Source organism: Manis javanica, chromosome 1, assembly GCF_040802235.1.
Source record: "Manis javanica isolate MJ-LG chromosome 1, MJ_LKY, whole genome shotgun sequence".
Taxonomy (NCBI): domain Eukaryota; kingdom Metazoa; phylum Chordata; class Mammalia; order Pholidota; family Manidae; genus Manis; species Manis javanica.
The window spans coordinates 217,294,274-217,319,584 of record NC_133156.1 but is presented as its reverse complement, the minus strand read 5'-3'; the positions used below and the strand labels follow the sequence as shown (position 1 = coordinate 217,319,584).

The 25,311-nt window shown below is 36.2% G+C and overlaps 1 protein-coding gene across 16 annotated transcripts in view; it reads left to right on the top strand.

Annotated features, from left to right (window-relative positions):
- The window catches only part of BIRC6 (baculoviral IAP repeat containing 6), a 268,324-nt gene that overhangs the window by 43,947 nt on the left and 199,066 nt on the right, over positions 1 to 25,311 (top strand). For 12 of the 16 annotated variants that reach the window (XR_012121905.1, XR_012121902.1, XR_012121903.1 and 9 more), the window contains exons 10-15: positions 2,556 to 3,950; positions 9,387 to 9,536; positions 11,874 to 12,099; positions 13,684 to 13,844; positions 14,870 to 15,001; positions 15,488 to 15,619. Coding sequence is in view for 13 of the 16 variants with exons in the window: in XM_073214565.1 (XP_073070666.1) it covers positions 2,556 to 3,950; positions 9,387 to 9,536; positions 11,874 to 12,099; positions 13,684 to 13,844; positions 14,870 to 15,001; positions 15,488 to 15,619 (2,196 nt within the window). In the remaining 3 variants the exon portion in view is untranslated. The remainder of the gene's footprint in view (positions 1 to 2,555; positions 3,951 to 9,386; positions 9,537 to 11,873; positions 12,100 to 13,683; positions 13,845 to 14,869; positions 15,002 to 15,487; positions 15,620 to 25,311) is intronic. The other 4 variants (XM_073214551.1, XM_073214548.1, XM_073214539.1 and 1 more) reach the window with 2 other exon arrangements.

The following is a 25,311-nucleotide window of genomic DNA, read 5'->3' as shown; positions in this document are numbered from 1 at the left end:
TTTTATAATTATGTATCTTTAGTCTATTTCCTTATCCCTTTTCTACCTTTATGTTTTTCATCTGTGTCTGTTTGCTCTTTCACACATCCTTTAATACCATGGTCCTGCTTACTTTACTTCCCAGTATCTTGAAAATTACCATATATTTTTGTTGACATTCTATGATACCTCATTTAAGATTGGGAGTATTGTCCAAGTAATATTACACGTTAGCTATGGAAAGAGAAAAAAATCCTTCTAGTTCAAAATTTTTAACCGTGTCCTTTTAAGATTTGTAAGTAGTTCATTTACTTGTAGCAAAATTTGTGCACTAGTCCCCCCTTATCTGCGGTTTCACTTTTCTGTAGTTTTGGTTACCCCTGTTGACCATGGTCTGGAAGCAGATGATCTTCCTTCTAACTTACTGTCACAGGGCCAAAAGTAGCCTAACACTATGTCACAATGCCTGTTGTTTCTTGTGAAGAATGGGAACAATGTTTGGCAGGAGGTTGAAAAAAGGTTCAAATTGAAATTTCATAGTTTTAGAAAAGCATCCAGATAAGACCCGATTGCTGGCCTTGGAAAGTTTGGCTGGCAGAACTGTGGATTAACCCTGCCTAAGCAAGCAGAATAAAGAAGGGTTTCCCAAAATGATTATCTGAATAATATTATACTGCAGGGTGTTCATAGGTATGTTGTGTAAACATTTATTTTATGATACAGTGGATTTGAGAAATTCTGAGATAATACAGATAATCTTTGCTGCGGTCTTTGATAGGCGGCGTAGTGCTTTGTCAGTCTTCTGAAGATTGGATAGCATACGTGGTTTCCTAGATGTTGATTGGATAGTTCAGGAGAAGTGGCATAGTAATGGCCCTTGTGACATTTTTCTTTTTAATGAACAGTCTCACCTCACATGCCAGTTTACTTTGAATATTTCTTACGTTTGTGAATATATGTAATTGATTATTAATTTGTTTTATTTTAACATATATAGAGACTAAAACAGCTTGTCTTGGCAATTGCCAATCATACTAAAAAATCATTTAAGTAAGTTACAGTTTAGTCTAATAAATTGTTGAGAATCCTCAAGATTTATATACATTCATAAAATCTCACTGTGAACTTCTAATTTCCAATTTAATTCCCACTAATTTTAATTTATAAATTGGTAAATTAACTTCTAATTTCAGATCTAAATTAGTAAAATAGAGTAAATAGTGCTTAGCAATATAGAGAGACTGCATGTGAATATAGCTAAATGAATGGTTAAATAAATTTCATGTCTATATGTCTGTACCACATGCAACTTGTCTTCATTAGGACAATTAAAATGTTGAGTTTATAGTTAAACTTTCCTTCTGCTTAAGCTAGAAATGGCTTTAGGGTTAGACGATAATAGTGACATGAAGATTATCCTAAAAAATGGGAAATTCTGGGTAAAGCCATCAGTGAGCTTTTTAAAGATATCCTTAATGAAATAGTTAACAAAACTGGTATAAACAGAACTTGCAATGTATCTTAAGTGTTTGATGGTCCGTGAATCGCTTGCCTATTCCTTTACCTGGGCAGCTTTCAAACTTGCATGCACCACCTTGAATTATTTTACATTCGTTTCCTTTACTCCTCTGTGTTCTTCTTAACTAAAATTGTAAAGCAAATTCCAGTTTTATTTTTCATTTCCACAAGTTGCCTAGAGTGATCTTTACATTCTTGTTGCTGATAATGTTACTGTCTGATAATAGTTTGTGCTACTGAGAAAAAAAACTGATTGAAATTTTCAGTTCAGTATCAAGAGATTATAACCTGTTTGAGGGGTTGACTGACATTGCAGGGTTTTGTGTAGACAGGGCACGTTTGGAGCATTGAGGCTGAGAAATGACTTTTGTGCTGTTAGGGGACAGCTTGAAGAGCACACAAAGACAAAGGGTCAGTAGGAGTAATAAGATATAGTTGACTTTAAATTATGTAAAAATCAACAGAAAAACAGAAGACACTTTTATTTCACTTTAAAATGATGAATTTTGGGAACTTTTTCTTTCTAGTTATTTTTTTTAAATCTGAGATTGAAATGATATTGCATACTGTGACAATGAACTGATAATTAACATGGTGAGGTGGGAGAGAGGATATGATGCTCTGGCTCCTTTTAAATGGAAGAAGAAGGGGAACTGAGATTACAGTAATGTTTCATGGATATTCTGCAAAGTGCATAAATGACAGATGCATAAATGGTATTGAGAGTTTTTTTGGCTTAGATTTGAAGGGCAGAAATCCTATTATTTTGATAATGATGTCTCAATTGTTTAATCCTTCTATTCTCCTAATTAAAGAAAAGGGAGGATTTGCTCACAAACTGTCAGGAGAGTATATTTTGAATTAAAAATGATTTTGGGTCTCTTGAATAGCTTTATGGTTTTTCTGAGTAGGTTTATTTCAAATATGATTAAATTTCCTTCAAAATACTTTACATTCTTCCATTTTTTAATTATATGGCATTGACTGCGCAAGTAAAAATGAAAATGTTATATACAGATTTTGACTTACATTCACAAGGCCATTGTTCCTTTTCAAAGGGCATACATCACAGAAGGAAGCCATGGAAGTGAGCCTTGATATAACAGCACTCAGCATTCTCCAGCAGCCAGAAAAACTTCAGTGGGAGATTGTTGCAAATGTGCTTGAAGATACTGTTAAGGATCTTGAAGAACTTGGGGCAAATCCTTGCTTAACAAACTCTAAAAGTGAAAAGACAAAGGAAAAGCACCAGGAACAGCACAACATTCCCTTTCCATGTTTATTAGCTGGAGGTTTGTTAACATACAAATCTCCTGCTACCTCACCCATTAGTAGTAATTCTCACAGATCACTGGATGGTTTAAGCAGAACTCAGGGTGAAACTGTATCAGAACAAGGGTCAACTGACAATGAATCCTGCACTAATTCAGAGCTAAATTCTCCTCTCATAAGGAGGACTTTGCCTATTTTGCTTCTTTATAGCATCAAGGAATCTGATGAGAAAGCAGGAAAAATTTTTTCACAGATGAACAATATAATGAGTAAAAGTTTGCATGATGATGGTTTTACAGTTCCACAGATAATTGAGATGGAGCTGGATAGTCAAGAGCAGCTGTTGCTGCAGGATCCACCGGTGACGTACATTCAGCAATTTGCAGACGCAGCAGCCAGCCTTACCTCTCCAGATTCTGAGAAGTGGAGCTCTGTGTTTCCTAAGCCTGGGACTTTGGTTCAGTGCTTGAGGCTGCCAAAGTTTGCAGAGGAGGAGAATCTTTGTATAGACTCAATAACTCCTTGTGCTGATGGAATTCATTTGTTGGTGGGACTGCGGACTTGCCCTGTTGAATCCTTGAGTGCAATAAATCAAGTAGAGGCCTTGAATAATTTAAATAAATTAAACTCTGCACTATGTAATAGACGGAAAGGTGAGCTGGAATCAAATCTTGCTGTAGTGAATGGTGCAAATATTAGTGTAATCCAACATGAATCACCAGCAGATGTACAGACTCCTTTGATAATTCAGCCTGAGCAGAGGAATGTTAGTGGTGGATATTTAATACTTTATAAAATGAATTATGCCACTCGCATAGTGACTTTAGAAGAGGAGCCAATAAAAATCCAACATATCAAAGATCCCCAGGACACAATTACCTCGCTCATTTTGCTTCCACCAGACATACTGGATAACCGAGAGGATGACTGTGAGGAACCTGTTGAGGAAATGCAGTCAGCCTCAAAGAATGGTATTGAGAGAGAAAAAAAGTCTGATATTTCTTCTCTTGGACACCTGGTAATAACCACTCAGGGAGGATATGTAAAAATACTAGATCTTTCAAACTTTGAAATTTTGGCCAAAGTGGAACCTCCCAAAAAGGAGGGCACTGAGGAACAGGACACATTTGTTTCTGTCATTTACTGCTCGGGCACAGACAGGCTGTGTGCATGCACCAAAGGTAAGCTTTTGGTTTGTTTGTTCTTCTACAAATCTTATAATATCAGTGGATATGGCCTTCATTTATGTGCACATGTAGTATGAATTTTAGATCTATATAGATGGAGAGAAATTAATTTTTTTTATAATGAAGTAGTAAATCTTTCTATTGTTTTAACTGTTTCAAAACTTTTTTCTACTGCCCTAGGTAAGAATTCTAATTGTAAATAAGTTAATAAGTCTTTCAGAAAGTATCTTTTCTACTTTAACTTCAAGAAAATAACCTGCTGTTTCTGTGAGCCCTGATTCTGCATCTGCTTAAATTTGTGGCCTTGAGCAAATTACTTTAAACTCAGTAAACCTTTGTTTCTCTTTTATAAACTAGAATAAGGCAGCTTTTTACCAGGCTTGGAATAAAATAATGTATGTAAAGTTTCTGGCACAGATATTGGTCCTTATTTCCTTCTGAAATAAAAATATTTAACAAATAATTACTAGTTTTGAAAAATAAATTTTTCTTGTCTGATTTACTCTTAATCATTGGGTGATAGTGAGGAACTGTGAATCTGTTTTGCGGTGTTTCAGGCCCATATAGCATAACAATGCAGTTTTTTTCCTACTTTTCTTAGTAATTCATTTATAATTTGGAGAGAGAGTTTTTGAAAAGGATATTAACAGTATCAGGCAAAATGACTAATCCTATTGTTAGTTCAGTAGGAATTTAGGGCCAGGAGATAGTTGAAGCCTAGGTAACAATAACCAGTGGCTGGCAGAGGAATTGGGCTTGAGAAATGTACATTTCAACTGTGGTTCTGGTAGGAATTAAGCTGAGTTTTTCCTCTCTTAAAAAAGATTTCAAGAGTTTGGCCAAGAAGTCTAATGGTGAATGTAGTGGTTCAGATTGCCTTCTTTGAAATAAATCTAGTGAAATAGCAAGGGGAAAAAAATCTTCAAATAATGTCAAAATCAAACTAGATTGATTTAGAAAATGAGCAATGCAGAATAACTTTATACTAATAAAACTTTGAGTTAGAGTTGATAACAGTTCAGAAAAAAACAAAATACTCTTTGGCACGAAAGTTACTTCAAATTTATTGATCGGATATGTGGCAGTTTCTTGTTGTGAGACCTTTATCTCTGTTAATTCTTTAAGTCGTCACACTATTATTGTCACCATTTTGCAGGTAAGGAAACTGAGGGAAAGAGAGGTTAAGCAACTTTCCTAAGTCACACAGTTAATAGTGATAGAGTCAGCGTTCACACCTGGTCAGTTTGTCACCAGAGTACTAAAATAAACTGCATTATACTTCCAGAATGTAACAAAAGTGGAAGACTCACATGTTGAACTTTTTGGAATCTTTTAATCTGAAGTTTAAAAAAAAATGAAAAACTTTGGCTTGCCATAGGCCATCCAAAATGGAGCTGAGTTACGAACCTGAGTGACCTGGTCCAAGGCACATCTTTTTTTTTTTTTAATTCCCAATGTATTTTATTGTGGAAAAATATACATAATATACAATTTGTCATATTAGCCATTTTTTTTTTGAGAGGGCATCTCATATTTATTGATCAAATAGTTGTTAACAACAATTAAATTCTGTATAGGGGACTCAATGCTCAATGCACAATCATTAATCCACCCCAAGCCTAATTCTCGTCAGTCTCCAATCTTCTGAAGCATAACGAACAAGTTCTTATATGGTGAACAAATTCTTACATAGTGAATAAGTTCTTACATGGTGAACAGTACAAGGGCAGTCATCACAGAGACTTTCGGTTTTGATCATGCATTGTGAACTATAAACAGTCAGGTCAAATGTGAATATTCGTTTGATTTTTATACTTGATTTATATGAAGGCACATCTTTTTTTTAACTTATTTTTTATTAAGGTATCATTGATACACAATCAAGTCCTCCCCACACAGACTATTGCAGTCACTGTCCATCAGTGTAGTAAGGTGCTATAGAGTCACTACTTGTCTTCTCTGTGCTATACTGCCTTCCCTGCGACCTCCCCCACTTTATGTGAGTTAAAGATAATGCCAAGGCACATCTTTGTAAGATACTAGTATTTTCCAGAAATGCACTCGGGTTTTATGATTTAGATTATTTGGTGAGGTATGCTTTTGGTGACTCAGGGGAGAAATAGTATTTAAGCGATAAAATAGATTAATGTATTCTTGGAGTGTGGACAATGAAAAGTTCTAGGAATTGATCTCACGTGATAGGGAATTTATCCAGATGAAGGACGAGAAAAAGCCTGAGAGGTTAACCGTTTAAAAAATTATCCCCCAGTTCTTAAAGGATTGACTGATCAAAATGCATTTGAAAAGATGAGATTAATAATAATAAAGAGGAAAGCAAATTGATTATTTTAAATTCATATGTATGAAAGCTCATAAAGTAGGTCAAGATTTAAAAAGTTTGCCGACGGTCAATCAAATGGACGAGACACTGTCTTGAGTATATTCAAATAGCATAGAGCTTTCTCATGGAGAATCATTGAGTCTTTTGATAAAAATCTACAGTTAATAAATATTGAAAGTTAATTTTAAGTAGTCTTAATAATATACTAAAAAGTTGATTTGATGCAGCTGTCTTTGACTAAAATTCAGGAACAATATACACACATGTGTATGTGTACACATATGTGAAGCAAGGACGTGAGGTCCTACCACCCACCCATTGCACAGCTAGCTACTTTTCCCACTGCTGGGACATGGCTGAGGAATGGGGTATGGCAGCTGGTTCCTACAGGCCACTCTTAGGAAAAATCAACAGCCTCTTCTTTCACTAAGCACTTCTCTGGTTATCAAAACTGTCTGGTTAGGTTCCAGGGTTCCAAAATAGTAAATTACTCTCACTCTTTCTAGTTCAGTAATTGCTTTGATGGAGTTACTGACCTACCACCGTTAGTAGAATGCCACTGGTGCCTGTGTTGATAATTTTTTAAAATACTTTTCTTGGAGTTATGTTTTGAGTGGTTTAACTTATCACTATCTACTTTAGAGTAATATAAACTTAATTATAATAAAATATAGAAACTTTGCTCTTATCATTTTCTGCCCCACCTTTTTGCTACTGTTGTCTCACTACATTTAGGTGAGTTACAAACGCGACCAAAATGTGTTAGTCACTTTACAAAATCTTTATTTTTTAAAAAAGTTAACAAAGAAATGAGAAAAAAATATGTATTATGTTCACTTATCATTTCTGGTACTCTGCTTTTTCTTGTGAATTTGGTATTGCTTTCTTTCATCTTGAAGGACTTTGTTAATAGTTATTACAAGTCAGGTCTGCTAGAAAAAATTCTCTGTCTTTGTTTATCTGGAAATGTCTCTATTTCACAGTCAGTCTAGAGGAATAGTATTGTATGTAGAACTACTGGTTGACTATTTCTGCATGTCATTCTGTTGCCTCCATTGTTTATGGTAAATCAGACGTTAATTTGCATTGTAATTTCCATATCTGTGATGGCTTGTTTTTAATTTGCTGCTTTCAGGATTTTTTCATTGTCTTTGGCTTTCAGCAGTTTGACTATAACTTATGCACTGTGTATCTTTTTGTATTTATCCTGCTTGAGGTTCATTGAACTGTTTGGATTTGTACTGTAATGTTTTTCATCAAATTTGGGAAGTTATATTAAATTTGGGGTGATTATTTCATTATTTTTTGCCTTTCTCTTTTTTATCTGAAATTCCCATTATGTGTATGCTCTTATGCTTGATCTTCCCTTAGATCTCTAAGGTGCTTTTCATCTTTTAAAAATATTTTTAAAATACTTTATTCCATTTGGTTAATTTCTGTTGATCTATTTTTATTTCACTGATTCCTTCTACTGCCATCGCAAATTTGCTTTGAGCCTCTCTAGTGAATGTTTCATTTTATTTTACTTCTCAGCTCCAGAATTTCCCTTTTGTTCTTTTAAAATAATTCCTGTTTCTTTGTTGAGATTCCTTGTTGAGTCATTATCACCATTTGTTCCTTTCATTAATATCTGGTTTCCTCCTATTCTATAAAAATATTTACAGTAGCTTCTTTGAAGTCTTTGTCTGCCACATAAAAATCTGGGGCACTCAATATTTCTCATCAATTATATTTTTCTTAAGCATGGGTCACTTTTTGCATGTCTTACAATTTTTAATTTAGTACTAGACATTTTCAGTAACATTATAGAAACTGAATTCTGATTTTTCTCCCCTTTGGAGGTAGTTCTGTTTGGTCATCCACATGTATGAAATCTGTGCAATTGTGTCTTGGTCAGTGTGCAACCACTGATGCCTCACTTCACTTTTTTTTTTCTGGTTTTAATTTTAAGCTTTATTTCTTACTTTTTACCTCTGTGCCCACATAGCTTAGTAGTCAGATAAAGATTTTAATAAGAGATTATGCCTGAATATCTTTACCAGTAAGGTGGTTTTCTGGTGTGCCCGGGCTTTTGTTCTGTTTATATTTTCTCTTAGGCCCTCTCACATCCTTTCTGCATAGGCCTGTGAACACGGTTGAGTGAGAATGTGTTGATGGCTTTGGCTCCGCATAGTCTTTGCTATACATGTGTGCAACCTCTGATCAATGTGGGATATGTGGAGAGTTTATCAAGCTCCCTGTGTTTCTTTCACTTCTTGTAACTGTGTGTTCAATTCCTTGTTATTTCCAATGCTTTACTTGCTCCATATAGGATCCTGACTTCAGGAAGGAGAGTTGAGGAGCCTCATTTTCATTGCCACTGAGCCATTGTAAACTGACTGCTTTCCAAATATAGTACCTTCTGGCAGTAGCGGTTAATCTTATGCTTTTCATAGCTTACTCCACCCTCATTAAACAACAGTTTTGTCCAGTTAATAGTTGATTTTCTAGAAGAATATATATCGTCCTCCTTATGCTGTCCTGCTGGAAGTGAATCTCTAAATGCTCTTGTTAGAGTATACTTTTATCCATTGATTTTTGTCTGAAATATTTGTTAACTTCGCTTTCAGTTTTTCTTTGATAGACATATGAAAAATAGAAATCCAGATTACTTTCATTTCATTGTAAGTGCTTCAAGAAATTAAGAATCTTTGTTCAGTTTTGTTGCTGCAAGTTTGGGCTGTGGATCCCAGTAGAGCTGGTGCATCAGTGTCCTCATCTGTACATGGCCAGAGTAACAGTCCCTACCTCAAGGGTTTTTGTGAAGACTAAATGTTAAACATTTAAAATAGTGTCTTTATACATAAGTAAGTACTAGGTAAATAACTGTTTTCACATATGTTTATGTATTTTCCATCTTCATAAAATTTAACTTTCAGTTTGCAGTTCCTTGGCAACTTAATCTCCATATTCTTGGAGTTACAGCGCATTGGTAGCTCTCTTTATCTGCTTATTTATTTATCTATCGTGATACTAAAATATGTTTCTTGAATAAATAGTATGTATGTTTACCCATTTTCCATGTAATTATGTTGTATACTACGCTGTAGGTGGTGAGCTTCACTTTCTCCAAATTGGAGGAACCTGTGATGATATTGATGAAGCTGATATACTTGTGGATGGATCTCTTTCTAAAGGAGTAGAACCATCTTTAGAAGGTTCCAAACCTTTATCAAATCCTTCAAGTCCTGGCATTTCAGGTGTGATACTAAGTTTTTAAATGATTTTTTTTAATGCAAATTATTGTAATGTTCAGTTTTCTGAGTCTTTTATTTAATCTTAAATATTATTTCATTATAATAAACTTTTGGTTACTTTGTTGAGGGAGATCATTTCCTTGTTGACATTTGTTTATCAGGCTTGTTTTGTATATTATTTTTCATTTTTCTTGTAGTTAGAAATGTAAACATTAAAATAAGAAATGTTTCTTAAACTAACCTGTGGTAGGTTGACCAATATTGGTGAAGTCACCTAAGAGGTAAAAACATTATTTCAGTCAATACAGAGCTTTATAGTTAGGGAGGGAAAAAAAACATACGAAAGAGAAAAGAGTGCATTAATAAGAATTAAGTCAGTGGAATGGCTAAAATTACTAATATTAGTAGTGGAATTGGAAAGCTGAAAATCTGTATTCTTCCTGGGGGTGGTATATTCAGACCTTTATCATATCACCCCATTAGGAACCTTTAGATAGGCTTCTTTTTGTTTCTTTATTGTTTTTACCTTTCTTCCCTACATGTTCTACATTGTCCTCCAGAACCATTTTTTAAAAGAAGTAACATTAATATGTTACTGCTGCTTGAAAATGTTTGTTTTCTTTGTGAACTTTTATAAAGTAACTCTAGCCGTCCCTGGGTCCAGTTACAATAAACTTCTTATGATTTCTTAAGTGTATAATTCAGTTTCATGCTCTTCACGTTACGCTAAGCTCTTGTTCCCTACCCTTTATGCCCACAGTTAGTCCTTTTGTGTTTCCATTGCACTATTATGTTTTACTCTTAGCACGTAACACATTTTGTCTTTCGAATCTAGCATTTAAGAGAATTAATAAATCTTTAATGAAAAGTGTGTTTGAACTCAAATGTATTCCAAATAGAAATAATACATAAAGTTGCTATTTGATCTTTGTGAATGCTTATGTTTGGGCATTTGGTCATTCGTCTTTGCACCAAAGGCAAACTTTTAGTGATTGATAGTATAATGTATGTTAACTTTAGTGGTAATTAGTATAATATATGCTCATTTTTACTGTCATGTATGTCAGCGTTTCTCAGTCTCAGCACTATTGGCATTGTGAGCTACATGATTCAGGAGGACTGTCCAATGCTATATTAGCAGGATCTCTGGCTTCTATCTACAAGTTTCCAGTAGCACACACAATCACCTCCATGTAAATGGCCCTTAGGCAAGATTGTCTCCTGGTTGAGATAAACTGACTCATGTCTCTTGCTATAATTAATTGATCAAGACTTAATTGTCTTAACTATATTACTTGTTTTAAAAAGCTAACGTACTAAATACTGACAAGCTAATATACTACTGTTTTATAGGTTACTGGTATTAGTGGAAAAGAATTTTTGTACAGAGTCCATAAAAATACTCTTTAGTAGAAGATGAATTAGATTATAAAGAAGTAAATAATGTAAAGAAGGGACGTTGACATGCTGTTAATGTTTACAAATGATATTTAACACATTCTTTGTCAAGTTTTAAAAGCTGTAAGCTTTGAGAGAAAAAAAATGTGGTTTGAAATACTGTTGTAATAATTTTATAGCACTCATTAATTTTCTTTGTGAAAATATTATAAACCTACCAGATTTCATACTTTAGTCTTTTTTAAGAGACTGTTTATTGTTAATTGAAATAAGAACAACACCCTTTCAGCTTTGGAATCTAATATTAGACATTTCACAGATATGAATACATGTTTTCATAAAAGAAAGCTACTCTCTCTCTGAAGCAGGTTGTTACCCTTGTTATGCTGGTATGTATACAAGATGATATTTAACTACCACAGAAGTGAAAATTATTGTTGAGTTGTTGAAGCTTTTGGTTTGTAAGTAATTGCCGTCAATAGAGCTTTCCTTTTTTTAAATTACTCATTTTTATAGTAAGAGAGGGCAGATGTTATATGCTTGCTGATGTTTTAGCTTTTTGATTTGTAAATAACAAAGTCTAAAAGTTAATTACTGATCTGATGTAAGTTTGGCTTGCATTTCAGCACCACTACTTTTTTGGTCCTTATTAACTTAGGGCTAGTTAAAGCTCAGTTGGGACCCTTCTAACAGGTTAAGTTTGGGTTTCTTCAGTAGCAAGTACCCTATCTGTAACTTAAAATATATTCAAGGTGGGTTTTTCTTATGGCTGTTACGTTGTCAGCACTAGTTACTTTAGTTGCATGTAGGTATGGAATTTGAGCCCACATCATTAACTTTGAGGATATTTGTCAAAGGTAATCGACTAGACAAAAAACATCAATTAAAACTTCTGTTTTTTTTTTTTAATCTATTTCAAATTCTACATCATTCTCTGTTAAGGAGTTGATTTATTGGTGGACCAGCCATTCACCCTTGACATCTTGACATCTCTAGTGGAGCTAACCCGCTTTGAGACTCTGACTCCTCGGTTTTCAGCTACTGTTCCTCCGTGCTGGGTAGAAGTGCAGCAAGAACAGCAGCAAAGGAGGCATCCACAGCATTTGCACCAGCAGCACCATGGAGATGCCGCTCAGCATACCCGAACCTGGAAGCTGCAGACTGATAGGTAAGACAGTTTTCCAAGCTATTTAGTTTTAAATCTATATTGGATATTTGTTAGAGGCATCATAGAATTCTTAAAGTACTGTTTCTCTTAACTTTTGTATATTAATAACTTTGTTCTTCTATTTTTCCCCTTAATTTCAGAAATAGCTGTATTTTTAGCTATAGGATAAAAAAATGAGAGTAGTCCACCATTAGAATTAGTTTGGTCATTCAATCCACAAATTTAACAAATATTCAATTGTTTCTTTTCTGCAGGCATTCTTGTAGGCACTGGTAATATGACTCTCATGGAATTTATATTCTTTTGGGGATTGACAGATAGGAAGCAGGTATATGTAGTCGTATCTCCTATGTATGTACTATATATATCTGCTATATATGTAGTCATAAAGGCTGTGAAATATGTTAAAACAGTACAGTGATAGAGTAGTCCTTGGATGTGTGCCTATGTGTGAGAGTGAGAGAAAGAAAATGTGTATGATAGTTTTTGAATAAGGAGCCTAAGGCCTCCATGAAGACATTAATTCAGAGGCAATAGCAAGTACAAAGACCCTGAGGAGTATGTTTTATGAATTCTAGGAAGAGCAAGGAGACCAGAATTTGGAGCACAGTGAACTTGAGGAGAGTGGTACGAGGAGGGTGAGGTGAAAAGAGGTAGCTGGGAACCAGATCATGAATGTCTTTATAGGCTTTAGTGAAACTTTTTGTGCTGAGTGAGATGGAAAGATGTTAGAGGGTTTAGAATACAGGAGTGTTGTGGTATAATTTACATATTAGAAGGCTACAATCAGATTATTGTGTTGATGACATTATGAGTGGTTGTGGTGTATATGTTGGGGGCAGCAGTAGAAGTGAGAATTCTACTTAGAATGCTATTGTAGCAGTCCATATGAAATGGTAATGGTAGCTTGGGCCATGATAATAGATGGTGGAGACAGTTAAAAGAGTGATCAGATTCTGGGTATAATTTGGAGGTAGAAAGAATATTACCGGCTGATGTATTAAACATCTTGTGTGAGAGAGAAGAGTCAACAGATGACTCTAAGGTTTTGAATTTAGCTAATTGAATAATGGAAGTTCCATTTACTGAGATTGGAGTGAGTAATCAAGAGGTTTGGGTTTATTTATGATAAATTTGAGGTGTCTAGCTGTATTTGGATATGAGTCTGGAATTTAGTGGAGTAGTGTGGTTTGCAAACTTTTATTTTTCAGTATATATATAGAATTTAAAAAGAAGTTCATATTTTAAAATGCAGATTCTTAAGACCACACTCAGAGATTTAGGGTGGGGCCCGGAAACAAGCAGGTAATGCCAATGCATAATATAGTCCACACTGTAAAGAAAAAGTGTTTATCGGAATATACATTTCTAAGGCAGGAGGCAGTTCCTCGGATAAGGTCATTCATTGCTCTACGTTTAACCTCTGTTGAGAGCTGCTTATATTTTCTTCTAACCCCACTGAGAAACATTACATTTTATTGGAGGCTGCAAATCAAAGAGTATGGAAGGTGATATTAATGATAATATGGTTATGGCCAAAGTAAGCCTTTTGCTTTATTTAGCGTTTTCCCCCTTATTTAACAGCAACAGCTGGGATGAACATGTATTTGAGTTGGTTCTACCTAAAGCTTGTATGGTTGGACATGTGGACTTCAAATTCGTTTTGAACTCAAGCATCACCAATATTCCACAGATACAAGTGACACTCCTGAAAAACAAAGCCCCAGGCTTAGGGAAAGTCAATGGTAAGAATAAACCAAAATTTATGTTTGAAGAATTTTTTCTTATAGTTGGTTTCTTAAAAAAACTAATTTTCAACCTGGCTGTCTAGGTTTGGTACCCCCACCTACATTGCCCCCACACCCCATAGTATTTTCCTGCTCTACTTTTGTAGTAGTTTTATTTAGAAGAGTTAATCTTGAGAACATTTTAGAGCTTTTCAGTAGCTCAGTATTGTTCATAATTGCATAAACTTGAATAATTTAATTATGCTTTTGGGGAAATGTAATTAATTCCTTTGTGAATTAGTTTCATTTTTAGCATTACCAGCCTTATGTATTTCTCTTTCTAAGAGGCTTGATTGGGAAAAGAACTTTGTTATGAAAGTCACATATTCTTTTAAGGTTGTTAGTGAAACCCAACCCTTTCTGTAATGCAGGAAATATGCTCATCTTTGTTTATCTTTCTTACAAGAATTTTATATATTTAGTTATTTAAATAGATTGCACATATTGAGCATATTGGGAACTAGATGTTATCTCTCAGTGATTCCTCTGTAATAGATAAATTTAAAAGGCTGGGGATAATTTTAGATCAAAATGGCTACTTCACATCAGGGAGTAAAGACACTGAAACCTGAAAAATTTCCTCCTTCAAAAATACATGTGTGTGTGTTGGTGTTTATGTGTGTTTGTGTATATGTGTGTGTGTGTGTGTGTGTGTGTGCGCGCGCACTTTGGAGTTGTGACAGATTTGTATTTGAATCATTGGTATTTTTAACACTGCAGGATGCTTATACTCTGCACCCTGGGTAAAAATTTCTAGTTAAGCAAATTGTTTCTTCAGGAGAATATTTTACTACCATTAAAAGAGAGAAGATTATGTGAAACAATTAATTGCATTTAGCTTTCTTCCTCTCCTGACAACCATTTTATAGCATCTGTGATGAAAATCACAGTAGTTCCCAGTTTAACAGAAAATTTTAGAATTTTAGGCACATAAATCACTGATACTAAGCAAAATTAAGTTTACTAATATTTTTATCCTCTAGAAACAGCAGTAGATAGGCAGATCACCTTTCCTTTGTCTCCAGCTCTTAACATTGAAGTGGAACAAAATGGGAAACCGTCCCTGGTTGATTTGAATGAAGAAATGCAGCACATGGATGTAGAGGAATCACAGTGTGAGTTAAATAATAGAGCTGTTGTCCATGACAGTAAAAAGAATAGTGATCCACATGCATCATGTTGGGCAGAGATTACCTTATGGCTTGCAAAAACCTGGTTTTAAGAACGTGATTAAAAAATGACCTATAATTCTGCTTTGGCTGTATGCTTAACTTTCAGCTCATCTTTGTGAAAACAACTGCACTAATATTCGCATTCTTGTTTTATAATATCTTGGGATTTGAAATCATGTCATGGTTTTATAATTTTTTCTTGGAAAATTAAGGTGAATGAAAATACTATGGGAATGGAAAGCAACATAATATATCAGCAGATAATTTACTATAGTTTCCTAGCTGATACTGATAGTGAATTCTTGAACACATTCTAAATATGGTATTTTGTGCGGTGGTATATATGTAAGTGGGATGGATATTTGCTTGTTAAGCATCTCCTTTTAAATTGCAAACTAATTTAAAAGAAAATGTGCATTTTCTTTTTAGGTCTTAGATTATGTCCATTTTTAGAAGATCATAAAGAAGACATTCTGTGTGGGCCAGTATGGCTTGCAAGTGGCCTTGATCTCTCAGGGCATGCTGGGATGCTGACGTTAACAAGCCCGAAACTTGTTAAAGGTGAAGTAACATATTTTACAAAAGTAAATTATAAAAAAAAAAGAATAAATAATGCCATGATTATAAAATTTAAAAAAAATTATAAGATTAAAAAAACTGATCTCAAAGTAAAATATTCTTTTGTTTGAGATTTTCATTAACAAGTCCATCAGTTTTCTGGTAACTGAGGTCATTTCCTCTCATTAAGTGACTATATTGTGTGAAACTATGATCCTACTGTTTGTGTCTTGGAGGTCTCAGTGCTTTTTTTGAAAAAGCATAAGGAAAATGAATACAGGGTGACTTAGTGTCATGTAACAGCTCTTCCAAGTAACCAAACATCATCTTTGTCATGTTTGTCTTTCCCATCAACGAAGAGTCCTGGGTCTTTAGAGTGTTGATTGTATATTCTTATAATATCTTAAGAGAGTTTTTTATGAAAGAGTTTTGATGGTATCCTATTTAAAAATTGCCTGTCTCAAATAAATACAAATTATTATTAATATGTATTTAAAAATAATTCGCTATTATAGACTTGTTAGGTACTGACAGGAAGAAATTTTCTTCTAATTTTTGTGTCCCAGAGGTGAATAAAACCAACAAACAAAACACCTAGCTTGATTATGAAAGTAGATTTGGAGGTGGATTGAGGTATGGAGATCCTTCCCCAGATCAAGAAAATAGCTGACCAACTAAATAACAGCTATTTTAATTTATATACATTCCCTTTATATTAAACATTTGTCTCATTTACGCACTTAACTTTAGTTGCAGATATGCTATTTAAACACATTTTAATGTATCCTCTTGACCGCATCTCATTCATTTATTAAATTTTTGAGACCTCATGATGTGTTAGGCTACATACTGGAATACTTTAGTAAGCAAAACTAGTAAAATTGCTTATATTGCTCAAAGTGTAAGTTGGTTTTGTTGAGTTGAGAATGTGAAACTTAAATTTTAATAAGAAAATAAAAACATTGACTTTGACAGAATAGAGGATGGAATTATATAACATTATTTTAAAAGACTAAATAATTTAAAAGTGTCAATTTTCCTAGAATTTACTGAATGTCTTTGGAGGTGGGAAAATGATTGCTAAATTTTTATGGAAGAATAAAAGGATGATAAGGGTCTAAGAAATTTGGAAAAAGAATATTGAGAGGGTGGTTTTTGTCAGATATTAGAACATAGGACAATGCAGGAATAAGAAGAATAGTGTATTTGAATTATTCAAACTACGTTGAATTCAAACTACATTTTCAAACAACCCTATGCTAGTTCAATAGGCAGACAGATTGGTGGAAAACAAAAAGATCACTTTGTGATAACAGAAAGGTACAATACTTATTGAGGCAGTAATGGATGGTCTACTGATAGATGTATTAATTTGAGGGCATTTTTGTAGTATATTTTACATATGTATTTTATAATATCTCAATTTAGTTAAAAGAAGAAAAAACATACTGGTAATAATAATAGCAACCAATATTTATTGTTTCTTTTGCGCAATGAACAGTTTGAAGTGTTTTAGATACCTTTGAGGTAGGCACTGCTGTTCTCATTTTACATTTAAAGGCACTGAACTGTTAATTTGTTGCATACTTAATAAGTGGCAGAGCCGGTAATGACTCCAAATCCTGTGCTTTTTCAACTGATAATACTATCATACTTATGTGTATGTGTGTGCACACAAATGTGTGTATGCATGCATAAAAAGGTCGGGTGGACAAAACTCGGAATTAAAGATGGTGTGAGAGGTGAGACAGAGGCCTCCCAAAACCACATATAATATGAAAATATGGTTAATACAACTAATCCTAAGAGAGCAACAGGAAAGAAGGTTGCTCCAGACTACATACACCTGGAGAAAAGAACAAACCTAATGGTACAGGGTAATGTACCAAAGCCATGATCTGGTAGGACCCAAGCCCTTACCCCATCCCAGCTCACCAGCGGGAGGAAGAGAAGCAGAGTGGGGAGGGGCTAGAGGCCTAGGACAGCTGAACAAACAGCCCTGGAGATCTGCTCTGGGAGCATGAACCTACATTGCATGGTGCTCTGGAGATTAGTGGGGTTGGAAAGCTAAGACAGGTGAAATACTTGGAGAGACTGATATTCCATCTGCTTGTGGAAAACAGGGATCCACAACTGGTTGCTCTGGGACAAAAGAAAGGCGGGCAGTCTGAGAGACTTCCTTACAGCAAGAGGGGTGCTAAAGCGGCAAGGATTGCACAGAGCTTGCTACTCAGGAGAAAGGACAGGTGGACAAAATTGTCCAGGCATATTCTGCCCAGCAGGTTGGGAACTTACAAGAATTTCAGGTGCTCCATCCCTCTGGCTGGCTGTGCAACTCCAAGGACCCCAACATGATATGCAGCCTGCTGTGCCTTCCTCCCAGCTGGCACTGGCTCACAAACCAGCTGCCCCTGACATTCCCCAGGCCAGTCAGAGGGCAGCCCCACCTTTTGCAGCTTCAAGTGCCCAGCATAGAGGATTCTCCCTGCATCCTCAGTGCACTGGCCCTGGCAGTGGAGAATGGCACTGCAGCAGGGAAGCAGGAAAGATCTCTTTCCTCCCAACAGGCACCGGTGCCACTCCCCTGTGACCCCCGCCATCGCTCCAGGAGCTAAGCAGCTGCAGAGAGTACAGCTTCTGGGCACTATATGGTGCCAGCTACAAATATGAAATGTCAGAGGAACCTGGTTCAACCCAAAATCCCACAAAAACCAGAAAGAGGGCCAAGTGAAACTGAACTCATCAGTCTTCCTGAAAGACATTTCAAAATAAAAATCATAAACATGCTCAAAGAGCTACAGAAAAATATTCAAGAACTCAAGGAAGAATTCAGGAATGAGATTCAATCATTAAAGAATACAGTATCTGAAATGAAACATACAACAGAGTGATACAGAAGCAGAATAGATGAAGTACAGTAGACGGTAAATGAAATAGAAATTAGAGAACAGGAATACAAGAAGCTGAGGCACAGAGAAAAAAGGGTCTCTAGGAATGAAAAAATATTGAGAGAACTGTGGGACCAATCCAAACAGAACAATGTTCACATTATAGGGGTACCAGAGGAAGAAGAGCGAGAAAAGGGGATAGAAAGTGTCTTTAAGGAGGTAATTGCTTGGGGAAGGAAATAGTATCTCAGGCCATGGAGGTGCACAGATCTCCCAACACAAGGGACCCAAGGAAGACAACACCAAGACATATAATAATTAAAATGGCAAAGATCAAGGGTAAGGACAGAGTATTAAAAGCAGCCAGAGAGAAAAAAAGATCACTTACAAAGGAAAACCTCAAAAGAAATCTTACAGGCCAGAACAGAGTGACATGATATGTTTAATCCAATGAAACAGAAGGGACCAAAAATACTCTGCCCAGTAAGATTATCATTTAAATTTGAAGGAGGGATGAATCAGGCAGACAGTAGAAGATGGCGGCGTGAGTACGGCGGTGGAATTCTCTTCCCAAAACCATATATATTTTGAAAATACAGCAAATACAACTCTTCCTAAAAGAGAGACCAGAAGATACGGTACAACAGCCAGGTTACATCTACATCTGTGAGAACTAAGCATCCCACAAAAACGGTAAGATACAAAGCCATGACCCAGTGGAACCCAAGCACTCCCCCAACCCCAGCTCACTGGCGGAAGGAAAAGAATCAGAGTGGGGAGGGAGTGAAGCACAGTACTGCTAAATAACCAGCCCTAGTTATCTGCACTGGGAGCACAGATGCACATCGCATGGTGTACTGGATATTAGAGAAATGAAAACTTAAAATCTGAAACAATGACTGCTAGTGGGTCCCCACAGCCGTCTCCCCTGGGACAAAAGAAAAGCGGGCACTTTAAAAGTCTTAAAGGGACAAGGCTGATGGAGCTGCAGAGAAATATGCAAGAGCTAAGGGATGAACTCCTGAGGGAGATAACAGGTGGACAAAATTGTTCCAGCACACTCAGCCCAGCAGGCTGGGAATCTTAAGGAACTTCAGGTGCCCTAACCTCCTGGGTGGCAATGTAGCTACAAAGCCCCTCACAGTGATAAGCAGCCTGCTGTTCATTCCCCACAATGGCACTGCAAGCAAACTGGCTGACCTGCCATTACTGTGGACCAGCCAGGGAGCAGCCCCCCCCAACAGCAACCACACAGAGTCTTCTCCCAGCGTGCAGCTAACCGGGCCAGACGCAGAGAATGCCCCCAGCACACACTCACCTGGCACAAGCAGAGGAACCTGGGGCAAAATCTGGAAGGCACGAAGGGGCACCGTTCTCACAGGAGAACACACCTGGCACCCCTGCAACCACCGGCAGTGCACTAGGCCATCCCAAGGGCTGCCGTGCCCACGGCAGCTTGGGGAATTTATCCAGGGACTGCTCCCTGTGTGCGGATAACTGGCACAGGCAGCGGAGAAGGGCAAGGCGACTACAAGCAGGAAGGGACTTTGTCATCCCAGCTGACACACATGCCACTTGCCAGCGACCTCTTCTAGTGCCATGAAAAGGCAGAAGAACTTGGTCCAGTCCAAAATCACTCAAACAATGCCAGAGAGAGGACCTGGTGAGATAGTTGTAAGTAATCTTCCTGAAAAGAATTCAAAATAAAAGACATAACCATGCTGATGGACCTGCAGAGAAATATGCAAGAGCTAAGGGATGAAGTCTGGAGGGAGATAACAGAAATGAAACAGTCTATAGAAGGACTTAAGAGCAGAGTGGATCAGGTGCAAGAGACTGTTAATGGAATGGAAATCAGAGAACAGGAATACAGAGAAGCTGAAGCAGAGAGAGATAAAAGGATCTCTAGGAATGAAAGAATTTATAAAGAGAACTGTGTGACCAATCCAAAGAGAACAATATTTGCATAATAGGGGTACCAGAAGAAAGAGAGAGAGAAAGAGGGATAGAAAGTGTTCTGGAAGAAATAATTGCTGAAAACCTCCCCAAGCTAGAGAAGGAAATAGTCTCTCAGACAATGGAAGCCCACGTATCTCCCAACACAAGGGACCCAAGGAGGACACCACCAAGACATATAATTAAAATGGCAAAGGTCAAAGACAAGGACAGGGTATTAAAGGCAGCAAAAGAGAGAAAAAAGATCACCTACGAAGAAAAACCAATCAGTCTATCATCAGACTTCTCAACAGAAACTTTACAGGCCAGAAGAGAATGGTATGACGTATTTAATGCAATGAAACAGAAAAGCCTTGAACCAAGGATACTGTATCCAGCATGATTATCATTTAGATTAGAAGGAGGGATTAAACAATTTCCAGATAATCAAAAGTTGAGGGAATCTGCCTCCCACAAACCACCTCTACAGGGTGTTTTAAAGGGACTGCTTCAGATGAAATTATTCCTAAGGCTAAATAGATGTCACCAGAGAAAATAAAATCACAGTAAAGAAAGGAGATTAACCAAATACTAACTAAAGGCATAAAAATAAAATCAGCTATCCAAAAAAGCTGTTAAGGGAAACACAAAAGAGTACAGAATAAAACACCTAACATATAAAGAGTAGAGGAGGACGAATAAGAAGGGAGAAAAATAAAGAATCATCAGACAGTGTTTAAAATAGCATAATAAATGAGTTAAAGTTAGATGGTTAGATAGTAAAGAAGCTACCCTTGAACCTTTGGTAACCACAAATCCAAAGCTAGCAATGGCAGTAAGTACATATCTATCGATAATTACCCTAAATGTAAATGGTCTGAATATACCAATCAAAAGACACAGATTAATACAATGGATAAAAAAGCAAAATCCATGTATATGCTGCTTAGAAGAGACTCACCTCAAACCCGAAGACATACACAGACTAAAAGTGAAGGGATGGAAAAAGATATTTCGTACAAACAATAGGGAGAGAAAAGCAGGTGTTGCAGTACTTGTATCTGACAAAATAGACTTCAAAAAAAATAAAGTCACAAGAGATAAAGGACATTACATAATGATAAAGGGGTCTGTCCAAGAAGAGGATATAACCATTATAAATATATATGCACCCAACACAGGAGCTCTGACATATGGGAAACAGATACTAACAGAATTAAAGGAGGAAATAGAATGCAATGCATTCATTTTAGGACACTACAACACACCACTCACTCCAAAGAACAGATCCACCAAACAAAAAATAAGTAAGGACACAGAGGCACTGAACACACTAGAACAGATGGACCCTAATAGACATCTACAGAACTCTACACCCAAAAGCAGCAGGCTACACATTCTTCTCAAGTGCACATTGAACATTTTCCAGAATAGACCACATACTAAGACACAAAAAGAGCCTCAGTAAATTCAAAAAGACTGAAATTGTACCAACCAACATCCCAGATCATAAAAGTATAAAACTAGAAATAAATTGTACAAAGAAAACAAAAAGATTCACAAACACATCGAGGCTTGACAACATGCTCCTAAATAATCAATGGATCAATGACCAATTAAAATAGATAACAAATGATAACAGCACTTCGCCCCAACTTCTGTGGACGCAGCAAAGGCAGTTCTAAGAGGAAAGTAAATAGCAATCCAGGCCTGTTTAAAGAAGGAAGAACAATCCCAAATGAATAGTCTAAAATCACAATTATTGAAACTGGAAAAAGAAGAACAAACAGGCCCGAAGTCAGCAGAATAAGGGACATAATAAAGATGAGAGAAGAAAGAAATAAAATTGAGAAGAATAAAACAATAGAAAAAAATCAAACCAAGAGCTGGTTCTTTGAGAAAATAAACAAAACAGATAAACCCCTAGCCAGACTTATTAAGAGAGAAAGGGAATCTATACACATAAACAGAAGCAGAAATGAGAAAGGCAAGATCATGACGGACCCCACAGAAACACAAAGAATTATTAGAGAATACTATGAAAATCTATATGCTAACAAGCTGGATAACTTAGAAGAAATGGACAACTTTGTAGAAAAATACAACATTCCAAGTCTGACCCAGGAAGAAACAGAAAATGTAAAGAGACCAATTACCAGCAACGAAATTGAATCAGTAATCAAAAACTACACAGGAAAAAAACCCTTGGAGCAGATGGCTTCATTGCTGAATTTTATCAACATTTAGAGAAGACCTGATACCCAGTCTCCTTAAAGTTTTCCAAAAAATAGAAGTGGGAATACTTTTGATTCATTCCATGAGACCAGCATCACTCTAATACCAAAACCAGGCAAAGATAACACAAAAAAGAAAATAACAGACCAATACCTTGATGAACATACTTGTAAAAATCCTCAGCAGAATATTAGCAAACCGATTTGAAAAATATATCAAAAAGATCATCCATCATGATCAAGTAGGATTTATTCCAGGGATCCAAGGATGGTACAGTATTAGAATCCTTCAACGTCATCCACCACATCAACAAAAAGAAGGACAAAAACCACATGAAGATCTCCACAGATGATGAAAAAGCATTCAACAAAATTCAACATCCATTCGTGATAAAAACTTTCCACAAAATGGGTATAGAGGGCAAGTACCTGAACATAATAAAGGCCATATATGACAGACCGACAGCCAACATCATACTTATCAGTGAATAGCTGAAAGCTTTTCCTTTAAGATTGGGAAAAAGACAAGGATGCCCACTCTCACCACTTCTACTCAACATAGTTCTGGAGGTCCTAGCCACAGCAGTCAGACAACACAAAGAAATAAAAGGCATCTGGATTGGCATGGAAGAAGTTAAACTGTCACTGTTTCCAGATGACATGATATTGTACATAAAAAACCTCAAGAATCCATTCCAAAAGTACTAGAACTAATATCTGAATTCAGCAAAGTTGCAGGATACAAAATTAATACCAGAAATCTGTTGCATTCCTATACACCAGTGATGAACTAGTGGAAAGAGAAATCAGGAAAACAGTTCCATTCACAATTGTATCAAAAATAATAAAATACCTATCAATAAACCTAACCAAGAAAGTGAAAGTCTTAAAAGTATAAGACAGTCTTGAGAGAAATTAAAGAGGACACTAAATAAATGGAAATTCATCCTATGCTCTTGGCTAGGAAGAACTAATATTGCCAAAATGGCCATCTTCCCTAAAGCAATCTATAGATTCAATGCAATCCCTATCAAAATACCAATGGCATTATTCAACGAACTAGAACAGATAGTTCTAAAATTCATATGGAACCACAAAAGACCCTGAATAGCCAAAGCAGTCTTGAAAAGGAAGAATATAACTTTGGGAATTATGGTCCCTAACTTCAAGCTCTACTAAAAAGCCACAATAATCAATACAATTTGGTACTGGCATAAGAACAAACCCAAACACCAATGGAGTAGACTAAAGAGCCCAGATGTAAACCTAAGCATATGTGGTCACTTAATATACATTTGGGAAATGAGAGCCTCTTGAACAGCTGGTGTTGCCAAAACTGGGCAGCTACTTGGAAGAGAATGACACTGGATTATTGTCTAACAGCGTACAGAAAAGTAAACTCAAAATGGATCAATGGAAAATGTAAGTCATGAAATCATAAAACTCTTAGAAGAAAAAGTAGGCAAAAAATTCTTGAATGTAAACATGAGCAACTTTTTCCTGAACACATGTCATTGGGAAGGGAAACAAAAGCAAAAATGAACAAACGGGACTACATCAAGCTAAAAAGCTTCTGTACAGCAAAGGACTCCATCAGCAGAATAAAAAGGCATCGTACTGTATGGGAGAATATATTTGTAAACAACTTATCCAAGAAGGGGTTAACATTCAAAATGTATAAAGAACTTACATTCCTCAATAGCCAAAAAGATAATAACCCAATTAAAAAATGGTTGAGGATATGAGCAGACACTTCTCCAAAGATGAAATTCAGATGGCCATCAGGCACATGAAAAGATGTTCCACATTGCTAATTATCAGGGAATTGCATGTTAAAAGCATAATGAGATATCACCTCACAGCAGCTAGGATGGCCAACATAGAAAAGACTAGAACAACAAATGCTGGAGAGGATGTGGAGAAAGGGGAGCCCTCCTACACTGCTGGTGGGAATGTAAATGAGTACAACCACCATGGAAAGCAGTATGGAGGTTCCTCAAAAAACTAAAAATAGAAATACCATTTGATCCGGGAATTACACTCCTAGGAATTTACCCAAAGAAAGCAAGATCTCCGATTCAAAAAGACATATGCACCCCTATGTTTCACCACAGTTTAGTTAAGATTTGGAAACAATTTAAGTGTCCAAGTAGATTAATGGGTAATGAAGATGTTGTACATATACACAATGAAGTACTATTCAGCCATAAGAAACAGATTCTACCATTTGCATCAACATGGATGGAGCTACAGGGTATTATGTTCAGTGAAATATGTCAGGCAGAGAAAGACAAATACCAAATGATTTCCCTCATTTGTGGAGTATTAACAATTAAGCAAAACTGAAGGAATAAAATAGCAGCAGACTCACAGACTCAAAGAAGGGACTAGTGCTTACCAAAACGGATGGCTTGGGGAGGGCTGGTTCGGAGGGAGGGAGAGCGGGATTGAAGCATACTATGATTAGCTCACATGGTGTGTGGGGGGGGTTAATGAGGAAGACACTGTAGCACAGAGAAGACAAGTAATGACTTTGTGGCATCTTACTACCCTGATGGACAGTGATTGCAATGGGTTATTGGGGGGTACTCGATAATATGGGTGCATGTAGCAAGAACATTGTTTTTCTTGTGAAACC